Source organism: Lithobates pipiens, unplaced genomic scaffold, assembly GCF_037356315.1.
Source record: "Lithobates pipiens isolate NorthernLeopardFrog02 unplaced genomic scaffold, aLitPip1_a1.2 Scaffold_13, whole genome shotgun sequence".
NCBI lineage: Eukaryota > Metazoa > Chordata > Amphibia > Anura > Ranidae > Lithobates > Lithobates pipiens.
The window spans coordinates 494,141,315-494,161,729 of NW_027507718.1; the positions used below are offsets into that span (position 1 = coordinate 494,141,315).

A 20,415-nucleotide genomic window follows, 5' to 3' on the forward strand; every position below is an offset into this window, starting at 1 on the left:
CCCTGACAAAGACTGGGTTTCATTTTATAACATTTTGTATCTGAGCAGGAGAAGAGTAGAGGAGTTGAGTTTGCAGAGGCTTCTATAATGCCTGTTTGTGTTTTATGCAATTCTCCTGCGCTGAAGCGCTCACATCAGGTGGTGTCAACTTGCCTTTGTTATAAAGTAACACGCTGACCTCACCCAGACAGCTAAATTCTTTGCATCAAGCCCTTGCCTTCTCAGGAGAGCTTCCTAACTCTCGCTAGGTCAAAACAATCAGTCACCTCATTTTTACCATTTAGAATACTGCAGTTTTGTATACAAGGAAACAGAGCGGCCCCAGATGATTCCAATGGTGCATCAAGTGACATGAGACAGCATTTCCATTCCTTTGTTAGGCTACAACCCTACACATAGCCTACCGAGCTTCTAACGGAGTCAGCAAATTATTTTTTTCACCTTGACTTTGCAGGTCTGAAAGTTTGCTATGTAAAATAGCAATTAAAAGGTTATGCTTGATAAACAAAAAGGAAAATTCATGATTCCAATTAAAAGAAAATAAAATGTAATTAAAAGGGACATTATCATATGTTTTGATATGTTTGTGTTGCTTGCAGTCTCTTTGTCCTTAGGATGCCTTAATAGCAGATAAATACAGTATCTACTCCACATAAAAGCTGAAGCGCAATCAGCTTATATGTTGCCTTCCCTGGTTCCCTTCTGTAGTGCTTAACCCCGAAAAAAGCCACTGATATTTGTGTTCCCCTTTTCATGGTATTAGGGACCCTCTAGGCAGGACCACACTTTCTGGTACACCAAGGCTGAAAGAAGAGTTGCTAATTTGAGCAACATCCCCAGCAGAGTAGAACAACATTACTTTGCTGGGGGTGGCAAAATAGTGGCAAGAAACAGATACACCAATAACCCAGTTGGCAAATGAGATACTAACAGAAAAAATGGATAATGGGTATCCATCAACCTGGTTCAAAATTTAGACTTCTTAGACACTGCATAAAGGGTTTATCCTAGCTTTGGGAAATACATGAAGGGGCTATAAAAAACAGTCCATACTAATCCTCTCCCACTGGTCAGTGGTTAAAATCTGCTGTTTGCCAGCGTTAGGACCCAAAAGTCTAGGTTGGAGTGCTCTAAACAGTGTTTTGTTATTCCAACAAGAAAGGGGACAAAGGACAAATCCCTGGGGGGTTGAGGGGGTTGAGGACAGTGGTAGTGCTTACATTTTAAACAGTAATGTAACTAAAATGGTGGCCAAAGGCCCCTCACCATATATCTGAACAATCCCTCACCCTCCTGGGGCAACTGCAAGGGTGCTGCTGGATACAAGGGGCAGGTGGTTTCTTATGGTCTTTGGGGGTGGTTGGTGGCAGAAGTCTTGAACATAGCAACAGTGACAACAGATGGAGCAACAGAGGTCCCAAATCTAGATGGCTTCTCTCCTAGCACATTGAGGCTTGCAGTCCCACAGCAAATTGCCTCTGTATGCCACAGCATAAGCAGGACCTTTACGCAGGCTAGGAAACAGGGACACATTCTCTCTCAATTCATGGGACACAATCCTCCACCCGCAGCCTCATGGGTCCCTCCACCCTAGGACACAAGCCTCACATTGTGCACACACAGCAGTCCCTCTAGCCACAGCAGTTCACACTACCTGCAGCTACACATGGGGACTAGTATTTTTCTGCAGCACCAGAAGATTCGGATAGCACAACTCATTCCTTTGACTATCTTCATGTGAGACTGCCCCTTGTAAACCAGGCTTTCCCCCTTAAACACACAGTGCTCCCAGGACTCATAGTCCCACACAGTCCTTCCTGATCAGGGCTGCCTGTAGGGTACTAAACTCCCTACAAGTCCCTGCAGTTCCAATCATTCATGGGCAAGCCATCTCCAGACCCTCCTGCTACCAGTCCTAGCCCTTTTGTTTTGAGGCTGTGGGCGAGGCTTGTACTCCGTGGCCATTTTCAGAGTCCTTCCTCCCTCTCTTCCCTCTCCCTTGACCCAGCCGATCCATATACTTTCGGCCAAGGAGAGAGAATGATAACTACCGCAGCAGCATGGAGAATTGTTAGTGCCTAGGGTCATGCACTATTAGCTGGCTACAATCCTTTTTCCCCTATCATCAACATGCTAATGATATTTTTAAAATAAACCTTTTTGTTTTCATTATGTATCTTATATTAGACTCAGTGACATTACCACTGGGTCTCTGTGCTTATCTAGGCAATACAGATAGCCCATGGCTGGTTGGGGGGGGAGGGGGATGGGGGCTCTTAAGCTGACTCTTGGGAGGTGCAAATATCAAATGATTGATGGATGTCAGTCTGCAGCAGTGGGGTGGGTGTTCCTAAGCAGGCTGCTTTTGCATGCATACTACTCATAGTAACACCCACAGGTGATGCTGAATCTCCATGAATACTAGAACTAATATTCAAAAGATAAAAGTTGTGGGTCAGGGGCAGTTAGGATAGGGAGGAAATCGCTATATAATGATAATAAAATGAACAGATGGCACTGAGGCCATACTGCTGGTGATATCCTTACTTGCTTTCATAAGTTTTACTCCAATATGTATAATACCATTCTTACATATACTAGCCAAGATATAGATACCTGGAAGATTTGCAATGTCCAATTCTGACACAAGAACGAGTATTGGTACTAGATGCTGATATCACAGAAGATGATATTAGAGAAGCAGTGGCCTCCTTCACAGCTGGAAAGGCGTCCGGTCCAGATGGCCTTCCCCTGGAGGCTTACTGTAGATACTCGGACATCATGGCACCAATTCTAACACAAATGTATTTTCCAAGACGTTTCAGGAGGGGAGTCTCACCATCTATGTTTTCAGCCACAGTAATACTCTTACCCAAACCTGACAAAGATCTCATTGACTGTGCTTCTTACCGTGCAATTTCTTTACTCAATATAGACTATAAAATTCTTGCTTAATTACTGGCCAAAAGTCTTAATTCGGTAATTCTTAAAATAATTCACCCAAGATCAAACTGGCTTTATGCAACTTAGAGAATACTTACTCTAGTCTAGTGTGCTGGCGTCGTTGGAGGCAGCTAAAGCCTTTGACTCTGTAGAATGGTCTTTCCTGCTGGCTGCACTGTGGTCCTTAGGATTTGGGGAGAAATTTTAGAAATGGATCTCCATCCTCTATGCAAAACTAATGTCCCAATTATTGGTTAATGGTTTACTGTCCTGATCAGTACCACTTCATAGAGGCAACCGACAGGGTTGTCCCTTGTCTCCATTGCTGTTTGCGGTGGCAATTGAGACATTGACAATATGACTCCGACAGTCTGCTCTTATTAGAGGCATAACTTTACGTGATAGGTCTGTCACAATTATCTTATATGCAGATGATCTTATTTTATATTTGCAAGATGCATCAACATCATTACCAGCAGCAATGCAGAACATTGATAATTATGGGGCTTATTCTGGCCTTAAAATTAATTGGCAGAAATCGGCTCTGATGCCTCTCTATCCCCAACAGTTTGCCTGAAATGCGGCTATTAGTAGTACTAATAGATATTAGATATTAGGTAGTCTCTTCCTTTAAATATTTAGGGGTGATTATTACGTTATCAACAACGGAAGTTTTAAAGGTTAACTTGGACCTTCTACTTCAAGGGATTAGACCTAAACGTAACATTTGGGCTAAACTCCCTTTGTCGGTGGCAGACAGAATCAATCTGATAAAGATGATTCTTCTCTCCAAATGCTTATATGTAACCTCTCATGTAGCGATTGCGGTGCCTAAGTAATTTTTCAAAACTCTAGATACAATGTTCACTTCTTTTAAATGGGTGAACAATAGATGATAACTAAAACTTTCTGTTCTGCAGCTGCCCAAGGCTGAAGCTGGTATGGCACTCCCTAATTTGCACTAGTACTGCCTAGCGGAGCAATTGCTCCATTTGATTGATTGGTTCATGCATGTCACTCCAGCAATAGTGGAGTAGCATCTGGCTCATGTGCTGCACCTAAAACACTTGCTAATAGCTTTGGAAGCTCCCCTGAATGTATTGGGAAGGGTTTGATTACAGATATTGGCTTTGGCCCAAACGGTTTGGAGGGAGGTTAAACATCTGGATGGGTTTGATGATATTAATCTAGATCTGCCTCTATGGCATAACCCCATGTTCTCTCATATGTTAAAGTTCACAGATCACTCTTTCTGGGAAGATAGGGGTCTAGTCACATTAAATGGAATTTATGTGCTGGCCTCCTTTACTGAACTACAAAGAAAGCATGCACTCCCTCGGACAGAATTTTATAAGTATCTCCAGCTGTTGTTTTAAAAACTCAATTTAGTGTTACTGGTACTACATTTTGAGATTACCCATTTATAGCTCTATTGTGTCCTAAGGGTTTGATCTCTACTGTCTACTCTTTTCTTTTAGCTTCTTCAATCAATAAAACTTCTTTGGCAGTTTGTACTAAGTAGCAAACACTCATACCTGAACTGCTGGATGAAGACTGGGAGGAGGCGTGCTCCTCTAATTTAACTGTCTCACCAGCTATCAATAACGAACGTATTTAAACATATTCAATTATATACAGTTGTGCTCATAAGTGTACCCTGGCAGAATTATGATTTCTTGGCCATTTTTCTGAGAATATGAATGATAACAAAAAAACTTTTCTTTCACTCATGGTTAGTGTTTTGCTGAAGCCATTTATTATCAATCAACTGTGTTTACGCTTTTTAAATCATAATGAGAGCAGAAACTACCTAGGTGACCCTGATCAAAAGTTTACATACCCTGGTAATTTTGGTCTGATAACATGCACACAATTTGACACAAATGGCTATTATAGATAACCATCCTCACCTGTGATCTGCTTGTTTGTAATTAGTGTGTGTGTATAAAAGGTCAATGAGTTTCTGGACTCCTGACAGACCCTTGCATCTTTCATCCAGTGCTGCACTGACGTTTCTGGATTCTGAGTAATGGGGAAAGCAAAAGAATTGTCAAAGGATCTGCGGGAAAAGGTATTTGAGCTGTATAAAACAGGAAATAGATATAAAAAGATATCCAAGGAATTGAGAATGCCAATCAGCAGCGTTCAAACTCTAATCAAGAAGTAGAAAATGAAGAGTTCTGTTGAAACCAAACCATGGTCAGGTAGACCAATTAAAATTTCAGCCACAACTGCCAGAAAAATTGTCTGGGATGCAAAGAAAAACCCACAAATAACTTCAGGTGAAATACAGGACTCTCTGAAAACGTGTGGTGTGGCTGTTTCAAGATGCACAATAAGGAGGCTCTTGAAGAAAGATGGGCTGCAGGGTTGAGTTGCCAGAAGAAAGCCATTACTACACAAATGCCACAAAGTATCCCAATTACAATACAACAAACAGTACAGTGGCAAGCCTCAAACCTTCTGGCATAAAGTCATTTGGGGTGATGAGACCAAAATGTAGCTTTTTGGCCATAACCATAAACACTAAATTTGGAGAGGAGTCAACAAGGCCTATGATGAAAGGTACACCATTCCTACTGTGAAACACAGAGGTGGGTCACTGATGTTTTGGGGCTGTGTGAGCTACAAAGGCATGAGAAATGTGGCCACAATTGATGGCAAGATGAATGCAGTATGTTATCAAGAAATACTGGAGGAACATTTGCATTCATCAGCCAGGAAGCTACGCATGGGAAATACTTGGACATTCCAACATGACAATGATCCAAAACACAAGGCTTTTTATTAGCTACAGCAGAATAATGTGAAAGGTCTGTAGTGGCTATCTTAGTCTCCTGAACTCAATATCATTGAGCCAAGAATTTACAGGAACTGGAGGCTTTTTTTCCAAGAAGAATGGGCAGCTTTACCATCTGAGGAGATAAAGAGCCTCATCCACAAATATCACAAAAGACTTCAAGCTGTCATTGATATTAAAGGGGGCAATAAACGATATTAAGAACTGGGGTATGTAAACTTTTGATCAGGGTCATTTGGGTAGTTTCTACTGTCATTATGATTTAAAAGGGTAAACACAGTTGATTGATAATAAATGGCTTAGGGCGGCACAGTGGTGTAGTGGTTAGCACTCTCACCTAGCCGTAAGAAGGGTTGCTGGTTCAAATCCCAACCACAACACTACCTGCCTGGAGTTTGCATGTTCTCCCTGTGCCTGCGTGGGTTTCCTCTGGGTACCCCGGTTTCCTCTCACACTCCAAAGACATGCTGGTCAGTTAATTGGCTTCGGTCCGAAATTGGCCCTAGTATATGAATGGGGACCTTGGATTGTGGGCTCCTTGAGGGTAGGGACTGATGTGAGTGCACAATAAACAGGAATAGGGGCAATTGTAGACTTGGATTGACTGGTGTCTTTATTCAATCTTACTAACTGTGTAACTATGGCTTCAACCAAACACTAGCCATGAGTGAAAGTAAAGAGTTTGTGGTATTATTCATATTCTCTGAAAAATGGCCAAGAAATCATAAATTGTGCCAGGGTATGTAAACTTATGAGCACAACTGTGTGTTGCGTCAGTCATATTTAACCCTGTAAGACTGTATACTATGTATCGTATATCAACGCCTGGGTGCACTAGATGCACCTACAGTATAAAAGTTCAGATTTTATTCATGTAATGTGGTTGTTTCCTGTTATAGCTGGCTATTGAAAAAGAATGATAGCCATATTGTCCCAAATTCTTTCTATTTCAGTTCCATGTATTCCACAGATATGTTTGCTGAGTATATTAGACGAGGAACAATGGCCAAAATATACTAGAATATTGCTGAGGGAAAAGGCCCATACACACGATCAGACTTTTTGACAACAAACATACAAATTACCTGTTTTCTGACCATGTGTATGCTCCATCGGACAAACTTTTTCGGCTTTCATCAGACTTTTGTTGGCTGTATGAACGGACAAACTTTCCAGCAACAACAGTCCAATGGAGCAAAGTCCGATCGTGTGTACAGAAAACCATAGGACTTTTGTACAAAGTACAAACACGCATGCTCAGAACCAATGCAAAAGATCAGAAAACAGTACAGAAGTTGACCAAAGGTGGCGGTAAAGAGCAGAAAAAGCATGTGATTTGGTAAAAGTTGGCTGAAAAATTCCTGCCGTGTGTATGTAATACAAGTTCATGGCTGACACCCTTTGTACAAAAATCCACGGGAAAGTTTGTACAAAGTCCGATCGTGTGTATGAGGCAAAACACTGTTTTTGTCCCATAAGATTATTGTGCTTAAATGGAATCAGTCTGCTCTTCCATCTACACATCAATGGATTCAGATGGTGAACCAGAGCACAGAAGTTGACCTAACAAATATAAAAAGGTGTGAGAAACTTGGTGTTCGTTTACTCTTGCCACTACTACTATATGAGGGTTTCATAATATATACTTAACCTATATGTTAAGGTATGATTGTACTTGTGTACTTTATATAGAATTACTATGTATCCAATCTCTCTTTACTTGGCTACTGAGTAATTTATCACTATTTCTCTCTGTGAGGACTCTGAACTTGATATATTGACATGTTCTGTATTTGTGTACTGTACTATTTTTTTTAATAGATTTGATTTGAATGAGTTTAGACAAGATGACTCTCTGATGTTCTTTGGAAGTGAATTGCAGAGTTTCAGGACATAGCAGGAGAAGGTTATGTCTCCCTTTGAGTGTAGGTGAATAGGGGGGATCAGAATTTGAGGAGTGGAGATTATGAGGAGGGAGGGGGAGTAAGTTGATATAAGTTCAGACAGATAATTGAGTGCCAAGCCATGAAGCGCCTTAAAGGTGAGCAAGAGGATCTTAAAGTCTATACAAAACCTGATGGGTAGCCAGTACAACGACTCCTGGATAGGGGTAATATGATCACTTGTACCAGACCTAGTCAGGATACTGGCTACAGAATTTTGTACATACAGTATTGTAGTGGAATAATAGTGGATTTAGGTACACCAGCGAGTAGAACATGGCAGTAGTCAAGTTGGGAGAACACAAATGTATGGATCAGCTTTGTGGACCACTTAAATTTTTATATGATGCCGGATGTCCTTCAGACCATTTTGACTTTTTACTGACTGTCCTGATTTGAGTGCATGTTGGGGGTTAGTAACAGAGAAAGCACTAAAGCCTAAGACTGCCATCCAGCTGGTATTTTCAGAAGGAAGTAAGCAGTGGTAGGATCTATGTATCTCTAATGATAGATTTTCAGGAAGTTTATATTTTTTCTGTAGTGTCTATCAACATATATATTGCTCCTTATGGCTAAATAAATCTACCCCTCTGTTCCATGGACCTGCTCCAAGACCTTCTGGTCTCTAAACATCCAGTGGGGTACAGACCAATGTTATGTATAAAGCCAATTTTTAGATATTATGTAATTGAGCTCTAGGCCATTTACTAGATGCTTATTGTGCTAATAGTATGGATTTTTACAAATGTTATATTTTATGTTTTCAGAAAAAATGACATCAGCAACATCACCAATCATTCTGAAATGGGACCCTAAAAGTTTGGAAATCAGAACTCTCACTGTGGAGGGGCTTCTAGAACCCCTGGTGACCCAGGTAAGACAAATAAAAGTCAATGTTTGATTAAATGACAATGTTTGGTTAAAGTTAAAGCCCAAGTCAGGTCATGTTTTTTTTTTTTTTTTGATTGGGGAAAAATTATAACCTCTGTCAAGTTTTAAATGCTGTCTTTGTTGACATTTGGGATGTTCTGTCTCACTTTCCATTCTACCTGACACCTCTCAACTGGATAAGAAGTAAAAAGAAGTTTGCCAAAAGGGAATAAAGGAGCACCAGAATATAAGTTCTAGTGATCCCTACAGTGCTTACTTCCTGGTATCTCTGACATTCATCAGGTAGAAAATCATTTTATCCACACAAGGATCTAAAAATCATAAAAAAAAATGCAGAAGATGGGCTTTCACTTTGTGACTTTTTATGTACTGCTCAAGCTTTTGAAGCAACTGTTGATAAATGGATTTCTTTGGATAATTCTGTTATTGTTGGAGGATGTATTGATCAGATATCAGGACAGAAATTGGGTTTTCCAGCTGACAGACTGTTATCTCTGAAGCCCATCTTAAGTAGTAATCACTATCTATGTTCCCAGTGCACTATATCAAACGCTTTAGGTATGTCAGATCATAACACCAAGACCTGTAATTTTGATATTTGTGCGTGTAAATAATATTGATCACCTGTCTGGTCGTGATGGAATTTTCCCTCTTGAGTTTAAAGCTGTGCTGATCTAGATGGATGAGGTGGAAAATGAAGTCAGTAAGTTTGTAGTCAATATGTAGAACTGAGATAGGTCTTAACCACTGGAGCAGAAATTCCGTTTTCTTACCAGGCTGATGGGTTTAGTCTCCATCATTGTTAGAAGTTTGGTTATTAGAAAAGTCTTGCATTAAAATTGGCATTCCTTTAAACTAAGTTGGGTTGACTTAGATTAGAGTCTCTGTTCCTTCAAACTGTATGTGGTTATCAAGAAAGACTTGGATTCAAGTCTCTGTTCCTTCAGACTAAGTTTGGCTGCCAGGAAAATCATGAATTAGAGTCTCCATTGCTTAAAACTATGTTTGATTATTAGGTAAGTCTAGGATTAGATATTCTGTTCCTTCAAAGTGAGTTTAGTAATCAAGAAAGACTTGGATTCAAATCTCTGTTCCTTCAGAATTGGATTAAAGTCTCTGTTCCTTCAGACTAAGTTTGGTTATCAGGAAAGTTGTGGATTGGAGTTTCTGTTCCTGCAAACTTTGGTTATCAGCGCCTAGAGGCGATTCAGTTCGCATTGTGCGCTATACAAGTATTTCATTCATTCATTCATTCATTCAGAAAGTCTTGGATTAGAGTCTCTGGTCCTTTGAAATAAATGTGTTTTTCTAGAAAAGTCTTAAGAGTATTCCTTCACTCTGTGTTTGGTTGTTTGTAAAGTCTTTGTTACAAATCCATCTTTTTTCAACTTTTTAAAGGAATTTTTACTCTTAAATGCTATTTAATTTTCAGCAAAGTTACAACCAACCACTGTCTATCTTCAACTGGTCTAACTTCAACCAAGTGAATTCTGTCTGGTTGCTATCTGTTACTGCACTTAAAAATATGAAGCAAGTTAAATAAGTCCATCTGTTCCCTCAACTAAAAGACAGTAGAGCAAGGAAGGGTTATACCCCTGCCAGATTATTTTTTGCCATCTGTGTCTCATTGCTGAGATTTCCCTTACTTTATACCCCATAGCCAAACAGGACATAAGAGGAAACCCCTGCAAATCAAGGCATTTCCTTGAGGGCCCCCTGGTCACCAGAACTAGTTTTCCCATTGAAGAATTTTCACTCTATTACTATTCTGGGGACAACCCAAAATTTGTTCTTTCTTATACCTTTACCTCCAATGATACTGGTAAACAGGAGAAATCGAAAGGGTGAATCTCCTTAACGGGAACAAAGACATAAACAAAAAACTGACAAAGTGTTCAAATCACTCTGCACTTTATCCAAAACTAAAAAAAATGAATTGACTTTAGTGTACTTTAATGCTCATCCAAGCTGGAGAAAGCACCGGGGACCATATCTGCCAGCTTAACTGTCGGATATACTAAATTTGCCAAGCAAAGCCTAAGTCTGTGGGTGCTCAAACGGGAACTCTACAAAGAACTTTGTTGGCTGCCCCTGACATCTGGTCCTACTCAACTCAAATAATAACAATGATCATTAATATTGATCCTGATATTAATTGAATAATTTAACATTTAAAACAAAATTGCATTTATCTGCAAATTGTTCCTGTTACTAACACTCAGAGGAGGTAATTGTATTCTGTGCTGAAGTAAGAGAACATCGCCTCTTGGTTCCTAATTTAATAAATGATTAAAGTGCATCTTTGCATTAGTAATGACCAGAATTATATGAAGGAGAATATGAGAGGAAGATAATGTTCTTCCAGTGATTAATTGTTTTATTTTGTTATGCTAAAGTTAAGGCCTACTCTAATCCTATGTGCTCCCATACTGTTTTCCTGTTAACCTGGCAACACTACAAGTCTTGTCACAAAGCACTTTGAAACATCATTGTGCCACCAAACTATTCCAAATCCTAACCTTTTTACATACACAATGGGTGGAACTCATGCCAGGATTTACAGAAATAATTGCAAAATGTCTTCATAATAAAAATGATAAAAGTCAGCAATTGCTACCCACTTTATGTAAAACATATCTTCTATTTTAAAAAAAGTTTCAATGGCAAACTGGTAAAATCCATTTATCAACTGTATAAAATATGAAGAACAGATCAATACATTCACTATGTCAGTGTTTCTCAACTTCGGTCCTCAAGGTGCCCCAAAAGGTCACGTTTTCAGGCTTCCCATTAGTTTGCACAGGTGATTTGATCTTAGTAATTACCACAGCTGTTTCATCTGAGGGAAATCCAGAAAACTTTACTTGTTGGGGCGCCTTAAGGATTAATAGGAATAATAATGGAGGAGATAACTTATAGCTGCCAAGGAACAACCATCTCTTAAGTGATATGACTAGAAGTAAGTGAAATATGGTTAGTTATGAGATTGCACTTTGCACAATGTTATTGTATGTCTCCCAACTTTCTGAGATAGGAAAGAAAGACAATATAAAGCACGAAGTGTGGAGGCTTAAGGACAGTCCCAAATTATGTGAACCAGGAATAATGTATACAAAAACAATTTTAATTGTTAACATTTTTTCGCCACTACTTTTCCTTTATACTGTCTTTCAAAACAACAATTTGATTACTTTGGAGAAGCCTTTCTCAACCCTTGAAATTATTTTAAGGTCTCTGAGAACCCATTCTAAAACCAATTTATTGGAGATCAAGGGGAAAAATGTCCCTTACATTGGTGGCCAGTGGGAAGAAAGCCCCTTGCGGTGGTCATAATGTCACCCTTAGGGCTCATTTACACTTGCTTTAGCTTCAACACACATTAACAGCTAGTTTACACTTGCTTCAAAACAAGGCTTCGGACACTCTTTGTTAAAGCTCTTTTTATGCTAGTCACAGCCTCTGTTACTAAATAAAATGTTTAAATTACAGTCCTGTTTACACCATCAAAAAGTATACCCCATGTTGCTTTAGTTGTGCTTCAAAGCATCTTCAAAGCCTCCATAGAAATCTATGGCAAAGCTCGCTTGAAGCCCCACCAAAACCTCATCGAAGCTCCACAAAGCCTCACCAAAGCCTCAACGAACACCCACCAAAGCCCCGAAAAAGGCTCATCGAAGCCCCATCAAAGCTCCACCAAAGCCTCTTTGAAGTCCCACTGAAGCCTCTTCGAAGCATCAAGCAAAAGCAAGGTGTGAACAGGACTGTAAGCTAACCATTTTATTATAGTGACAGAAGCTTTGACTGGCGTTCAGAGAGCTTTAACAAAGCGTGTCCAAAGCCATGTTTTGAAGCAAGTTTAAACTAGCCTTTAGAGACAGTTAAAATGATCATTGCTGTCAGGCTCTGCCATATGATATTGGGGCCAGACCTATGCAGGCACTATCAAAGGGGAAATCAACTAGCCACAACTCAATGAGTCCCTAATAATCCATGGAAACGCGGTTAAGCATGGGCGCTTCAGAGGTTGGAAAAAAGGTTTAGATCTGTATTCTATGTTTTTAATTAAATAGCACATTACTGTATCTTATGGAGGTCTATTTATCAGAGCAAAAATAAAAATACAATTTTAATAAGTGACAGAGGGTTTGAAAAGGAGACAATCCCTTCAGATCAGCTCAGAGCTATGCCAAATAATTTTCAGAATAATCATATGCCTGTACCGTATGTGTTTATCAGCAAATCATCAGGCAAAGCAAATTTTAGACCTTACTTTCAATTGTTTCGGTACAATCTAGTTTAGTGGGAAGCGCATTGGCTTAAGCAGACTAATTGTGGAATATTCTGCTTGTAACTGCAGAGATGAATATCACCGAGGTTTCTATGAATTGTGATCGGATTCATCTGTTTCAGAATGAATCGTTATTTATCTGTGTTGGCTGCTTTTATGGTAACATCTGCTTCCCATCTTTTATAGCTTGTATTTTGCCAATATGATAAATGCTGGGCACCCTCTCTGTGTCAAACCATATAGGGCTTAAAGAGCTTTTCTACTGTCAGACTGAAAGAGGAAAACCTGCCCATGTGCCCCCTCGCTGATCAGCCGCCTCCCTGCTCACAAACCCTGCCAATCATCTGTTCTAACAGCACCACGGAGAAACTCCGAAGCCAACAAAGCTTGAAGCTGCTCAGTTTTCTTCAGCTTTCTACAGCCCAGCCATGCAAACCTTTTACTGTTAAATAGATTTGTAAGGCCAGGGTGCACTTTCCTGTCTAAGAACCCACCAGGTGTCTGAAGAAGGGCTACTTTGTACTGTTTAAATGAAAACTCAAGCAAAAAAAACTTTTTTTTTTGTCAGTTTCCTCGTTAAGGAAATCTCATCCTGTAGTGATTTGCTCCATTTGCTTGTATTCTTGCAGTAAGTCCAAGGAAACTGATTTGGAGAATATTGAAATACTTTTCCTAATACAGTTACAGAAAAAAATAATACAATACTGAGCTATATAAATAGGCATATGCACATGCACATGTCATCTGTGCCATATGTATATAACTTTGTATACAATTCCAATAGGAATACAGAGATCACAGGCAAAATGTACAGAGCCAATCAGTGTGGTCCTGTGCCATGTGATCACGATGAACCTGTCAAGACAGTCACAAATGAAAACACAAATTGTAAACAAACCCTCCCCTTTTGCCACTGCCACTGATCTTCTGCATGAGACACTCTGCCATAGGCAGCAGGAGTGCCAGCACCACCCTATCCACCGTGCCCACAGGCATCAAGGTGAACACCAGTGCTCTGATGCTGGAAAAAGGGAGAGCCAAGCAGGCATGGGCTTATGACAGGGTAGGCTAGTGCAGTGTTTTTCAACTCCAGACCTCAAGGCACCCCAACAGATCATGTTTTCTGGCTTTCCATTGTTTTGCACAGGTGATTTGATCAGTTTCACATCCTTAGTGCTTACCACAGCTGTTTCATCTGATGGAAATCCTGAAAACATGACCTGTTGGGGTGCCTTGAGGACTGGAGTTGAGAAACACTGGGCTAGTGAAGACACTGGCTTGTTTTGTGTCTATCATGTAGAATGGAGGTTAGGGATAGTGGTTGATTTAGTATTCCTATGTATATACATTTTTGATCATGTACGCTTTATAACATATCTTTTGGCTGAGTGTTTATTTTGCATACTAATTGATTTTTGTCGACTAGTACTTGTACTTGTGACTGGAGGGGGGGTCTGTGATTGGTTATTCAGGTTTATGCTTTCAAAAAAGTGATGATTTTTGGGGGTGTTTTTAGTCTCCTGGTATTTTCTGGCCTTAAGAAATATGATTGGCTGTCAAAAAATAGTGTGTTTTTTTTTTTTTTCAACATTTTCAGCTTTTCTTCCTTTGGTGAAAAAAAAAAAAAAAAACACCAAATGAAAGTTCTATCTGTCTCAAAAAAAGTATCTAAAATTAATTTGAGTACAGTGTTGCGTGACTGAGTTGTCAGTCAAACTATCACAGCTCTGAAAAAAGGGCCTGGTGATAACAGGGTATATAAAGGATAGTACTCAAGTGGTTAATGTGTTTTAATCACTCCTGCAGTACTTACCTAACAGCGTCTATGTACTTGCTGTGCCTCTTATCCAGATATTACAACTTACCTACAGTCAGGGACAAGGTGGCCTCTTTGGAAGGAATGCTAATAATTGGGTACCATCAGCTAAGAAGTCAATCAGTAACACTTCCTGCATACAAATGCCTCTCTACTCTGCAGTTGAACTCATGGACCAAAGCTGGAGAATGCCTCTGGACATTGTCTGATAGGTATTGTGATGGTGACATAGATACATTAGGCTACAGAGGATAGCAAGGAATGAATACAGATTAATGTACTGTATACTTAGCATTTTTCACCTCTTAAAGGCCAAACATCCTCAAACATGCCCCAATCCCACTAAATACAGTGGCTTTGTCAGGAAAAATTACCCAGACATTGATCTGAAGTAGGCTGCCTGAAAATGATGCAGATACCAAGTAAAGGTCAATGTTATTTATATCTACTCAAGGTATGTATTAGTGGTGTGAGACACCATTCCATTAGCTTGTTATCTTGGATCCGTCACAGGCGGTGCAGTTTAACACAATAATCTATATTGACAGGGAAGGATGGTTTGGGTGAGCAGATATTGAGGAAATGCTACGCATGGCTGATTTCTAGCAGTGGAAAACACAATTATCTTTTTAATGACTGTGCAGTAATTAACCACTTCTTAACTAGAAGTAAACCGTATAACACAGGGCTCAGACAAAGAGATGCTGGTCTCTTTTTCCATCCTGATTATACAGTTGAAAGTCCTGTGTGTAGACGTTATTAGCAAATGTAGGCATTGCATCTACCTTTTCCTTTTCTACTCTTTTATATTGACTAGTGTTGCCTGTTAGAGGGTCTTTAGGGACTCTTTGATTATATGCGGGAGACCTTAGAGTTGGTCAATTGGATGAACTTGTCTCCAATCATGAAGAGTAGAGACCAGATAATTCCAAGATCAAACCAACCAATTAATAAAAGAATAACAAAGCGTAAAACGTACTATATATTAAAGATTCCTGGCACTCAAGGGCCTTGCTTAGCCGTCCTAATAGATGCAAGGATCACATATGGGGAGTCTAGGCTCACAAACCCTAATGGGAGCAATTGTGCAGCCAACGGTGAATTAGTAATAAAGCATGATAAAAAGCTCACATAAATCACAAGGCCAAACCTTACATGCTCCATGCTCCATTGGGTTCTCCTTGACGCTCCGGTGCCCACCCAGGGGGTTGTATGCATGTTGGTGCTTGGATGCTGAGGTATGACCCATTTAAAGAGTGCACTGGCATATTATACAGCCTTGTTTTTCATGTAATCTGTGCAAATGTTACTATTTTTCTTTAGATTATTGCTGTAAATGATTTCATGAGTTCTGATGAAGCAACATTAGTGAAATGCGTTGACACATGAGGACCTATAACCAGCACTGTAATCTGTGAAGCATATTAACAACTATTATTGTATGAATATATGTGGTTTACTCCATCCAAAAAGTACTACTATACTTGGTTTTACCTATAAGCATGTATACATGCTGCATATTCTTCTTTTTTATAAAATATGTATAATACAATTTCATGAGTTGTTATAAATGGTCTCTACTCTCCATGTCTGGCCTATATAGCCTGTTTGTTTTTTTTTCTAACTTATACATTACGGATGTTGGTGCCATAAGTGTCATGTTCATCTTTTTTATCCAATCACGAGGTAGAGTGATTGTTGACCAGCGCAACCGAGGAAAAAGATTGTGATTGTCAGACAGCACTACAGAGGAAAAAGATTTGGGGGTATTTATTTGTTTATTTCAGGTGATTGCAAAATGAGCGAACAGTGTGACCAGGGAGTGGGAAAAGTGAATAGAATTCTAGGATGCATCACTAGAGGGATCACCAGCAGCAGGAAGGAGGCCCTAGTTCCTCTATATAGATCTTCAGCAAGACAATATTTAGAATACTGTGTCTAGTTCTGGAGACCTCACTTACAAAAAGATATTGATCGAGTTCTAAGATGGGTAACAAAAATTGTGAAAGGTCTGGGGAATAAAACATATCAAGAGCGACTTCAGGAACTTAATTTGTACAGTCTGGAGGAAAGAAGGGAAAGGGGAGACATGATTGAAACCTTTAAATACATTAAGGGAGTGAATAAGTTACAAGAGGGCAGTATTTCCAATATGAAACCAAAATCAAGAACAAGGGGACATTACCTCAAACTAACTAGAGAAAAGTTTAAAACTAATCTTAGAAAGTATTATTTTACTGAAAGGGTAGTTGATGCTTGGGATAAACTTCAGCAGAAGTAGTGAGACAGTCAACAGTAAGTTGTTTTAAACATGCTTGGGACAAACATAGATCTATACTCAGACAAAAATGTTAACATAAAAAAAAAAAACACAAAAAACGGGCAGACGTGATTGACCACTCAGTCTTTTCTGCTGTCACTTTTTTATGTTTCTGTTGTCGATGTAAGTTACAGAATGCAGAGGGTTGAGATCTGATGGTTGGTCGAAAGTCTCCCGACTATAGAGGGCCCCTACTTCACACTGTCCCGGTATTCCTCATACAGGAGGATACTAGTGCTCACCTATGGAGAAAGGATAACACTGAAAATTAGACTTTGAAGGGAAGATACAGTATATAGGAACACCATGTTACTTTTAGAGAGAGTTTGGATGAGCTTTATTTTCTAAGGGTGGTGGAAAATAATTTGTAAAAGTTTACTATTCTTCGCACTTAGACTTCTGGAAATTATCTACTTTATAGCACCATAGAAAGATCCTGTTGATGTACTGATTATGAGGAAAAGGATAACTGAAGGAGGAAAGGAGCATGGCATTAATAGACTCGGTATATTTTGAGTGAAAAGATGAGTCAGGCCACGTACACACGGGCGGACTGTTCGCCCAACTTTGTCCGCTGAACAGTGTTTCAGCGGACAGTCCGCTCGTGTGTGGGCTTCAGCGGACAGTTTCAGCAGACAGTCTGACGAACAACGTTTTTCGGAATTTCCGTAAGACAGTCCGCTGAAACTTGGTTTTGTCCGTCCAAACTTGGTTTCAGCGGACAGTCCGCTCGTGTGTAGGCAAGTTGGACGGACTAAGTATCGCGCATACTCAGAAAGGGTTTACACGGCCGAAGGTTGCATTGCAGTGTATAGGACGTCGTTTTTCTAGTCCCGTCGTACGTGCCGTTCACGTCATCGCGCACGCTTTCAGCGGACTGTTCGTTCATCGTGTGTGGTCAAGTCCGTTCATGCAAATTTTGAGCGGACTGTTTGTCGGATTGTTTGACGAACAAAGTTGGCCGAACAGTCCGCCCGTGTGTACACGGCCTCAGTAATAGTGTCCATCTGTGATATACAGAAACTCAGATGATTGAGGAGCTGCTTGGGGCTCTCCTCTGAGGACAGTGATTAAGGAGCATCCTAGGGCTGTCCTCAGAGAGCAGCAATTGAGTAGCAGTTTGTCTTCTGACAAAGTATAGATATATGTGGCATGAAGGACTAGAGATTTTGTAGTAAAAAGTTGACTTATAATTTTGAGGTTTTTAAGGCAAGTAAAGGATTTTCCTAATTTTTACATATACAAATACATTGGTGACCCATTGAAGAAGTATGTAGAGTTTCTTGCATGTAGAAGGGAAAAACTCATAAGTATACTGTACATCTGCGTGAAGGGTATCATGCTCCATCAATATGAGAAGTAGTTAGGAATATACTACCATCTTGCATGTTCTCTACCAACTCTAATGATATTACACATCTTTCTTGCCTTCGGGCCACTTGTCAAGCTTGTATACAGTGTCAGAAGGTTGTTATCCTGTAAAACACTAAGGGTCACTATGGGTTTGATATGATTGTCACCCAATTAGGACAATTTTGACATGGTCAGCAAATGATCTCAGATCTACAGATACTACTGGTTGAGGGTTCCTGGATAAAAACTGAACTCTAGCCTTAACTTCAGTCTTGCACAGTTGGTCATTTTCCTCTACTGTACTGGATGTACTTATGCAAGTTTCACTCTGGTCTGCACGTAAATCAAAGCATTTTGATATTTGTATAACTCCTCCCAAAAGCCAGCTTCATGCATCAAGGTTGACAGCTCTTGAGAGAAGTACTGAGGCAAGGTGCTGGGAAGTTTTAAAATAGCTTTGTACAATATTATTCAGACCCCTCCCACTAGACATGATCTGCCTGCGTTGCATAAAAAAGCACAAGAATCCAGTATTGACATCACTGAATCTAAATAATGTATATAATAAAAAATAAATATTTTATTTTATTTTTAATTGGCATGTTAATAAGGTGGAGGGTTGGCTGGGTATGAGCTAGGGAAGACAAAATATAAACAGAATACATTTTAGCTTCAAATAGATACCAGGGTACAAAACCTTGTCTGAAAAAGGAAGATTTACACTTTTGGCTTCCCTAGACCAACTGTCTTCTGCCCCCTACTACCACTAAAGGAATCCCAAACTTTAAGTATTTTTAAAGTGGTTGTAAGGGCACACAATGTTTTACCTTTATTCATGCTATGCATGAAGGTAAAAAAAAACATTCTGTTTGCAGCAGTCCCCCCCCCCCCGATACTTACCTTAGCCTCCTCTAGATCCATGAGAACCTAGGATCTCTGGGGTCTCGCACTCCTTATTGGCTTTTGGCAGCATCGAGAGCCATTGGCCATTGTCAAGCTGCTTGCTGTGGGGGCACCCGGCAGGAGGGATGAGCCAGGGGTGCTGGCATGGGACCAGAGAAGAGGAGGATCTGGGCTTCTCTGTGCTAAACCAGTGCACAGAGCAGGTAAGTATAACATGTTTGTTACAGATAATTAACACTTTATTGTGTATTGAGTGTGATATCCGAGACTACAGAAAACCTGTAGAATAGGGAAGACTTATAATTTACCATCTCTGGTAGGTTTAGATGATTGGCAGTACAGCTGCTACGCTCAGTTCTTGTCCTGCTTACAGGGACAAAAGGTCATGTGAAATCATGCCAACTGGGTCACAGACAGTAATACAAACTTGAGACAAATTTACAAATTTAAAGTATAACCAAAGTTAAAAAAAATTTTTTTAGCTTTGGATAGAGTGGCGAAGAATTAGAACACTTGTCTGTGTTCCTGTTAAGGAGATTCATCCTCTCTATTTGTTCTGTTTACCATTATTATTGAAAGTGATAGTAAAAGAAAATCCCACATTTTTGGTTGTCCCCAGAAAAGTAATAGAGGGAAAATTTTCCAATGGAGACACTAGTTCTAATGCCCTGGGGGGTCCCAAAAGATTTATTTAATTTGCAGGGATTTCCTCTCCCTTCCTGTTTGGCTATGGGACAAGAAGTGAAGGGAAATCTCCGCAATGGGACAAAAGATATTAAAAAAAAAAAAAAAACATCTCACAGGGATTATAACCCTCCCTTACTCTATCCAAAATGAAAAAAAAAAAAAGTTTTGGTTATAGTTATACTTTAATCGAAACTTTGTGTATGACAAGGCTCTGTATAAACCTGTTCTTAGGTCATAGGTGGCAAGTCACTTGCTGACCGGGCCATAGACAAATGACGTCCTGGTCGGGAAGTGGAATACCGGGGTTATGGCTGCAGCAATATACTCCGGTATTATTTTTTTTCAGCTGGGGATTCTGTACAAGAGAAAAGTGGTCCGAGTGGTGAATTTGCCACTGGATAACTTTTAGATGTGGCGTGAGGGGTACCCCATTCCTCTGCTTCCCGGTGGTTCCCAGGCTTACCTGATGAT

General features: G+C 39.9%; 1 protein-coding gene across 1 annotated transcript in view; it reads left to right on the forward strand.

Annotated features, from left to right (window-relative positions):
* LOC143975919 (catenin alpha-2-like) overlaps positions 1–20,415 on the forward strand; it is a 697,766-nt gene that overhangs the window by 282,753 nt on the left and 394,598 nt on the right. Inside the window, exon 2 of the mRNA XM_077478454.1 lies at positions 8,454–8,560. Coding sequence (XP_077334580.1) covers positions 8,459–8,560 — 102 coding nt within the window. The 5' untranslated portion in view covers positions 8,454–8,458. The remainder of the gene's footprint in view (positions 1–8,453; positions 8,561–20,415) is intronic.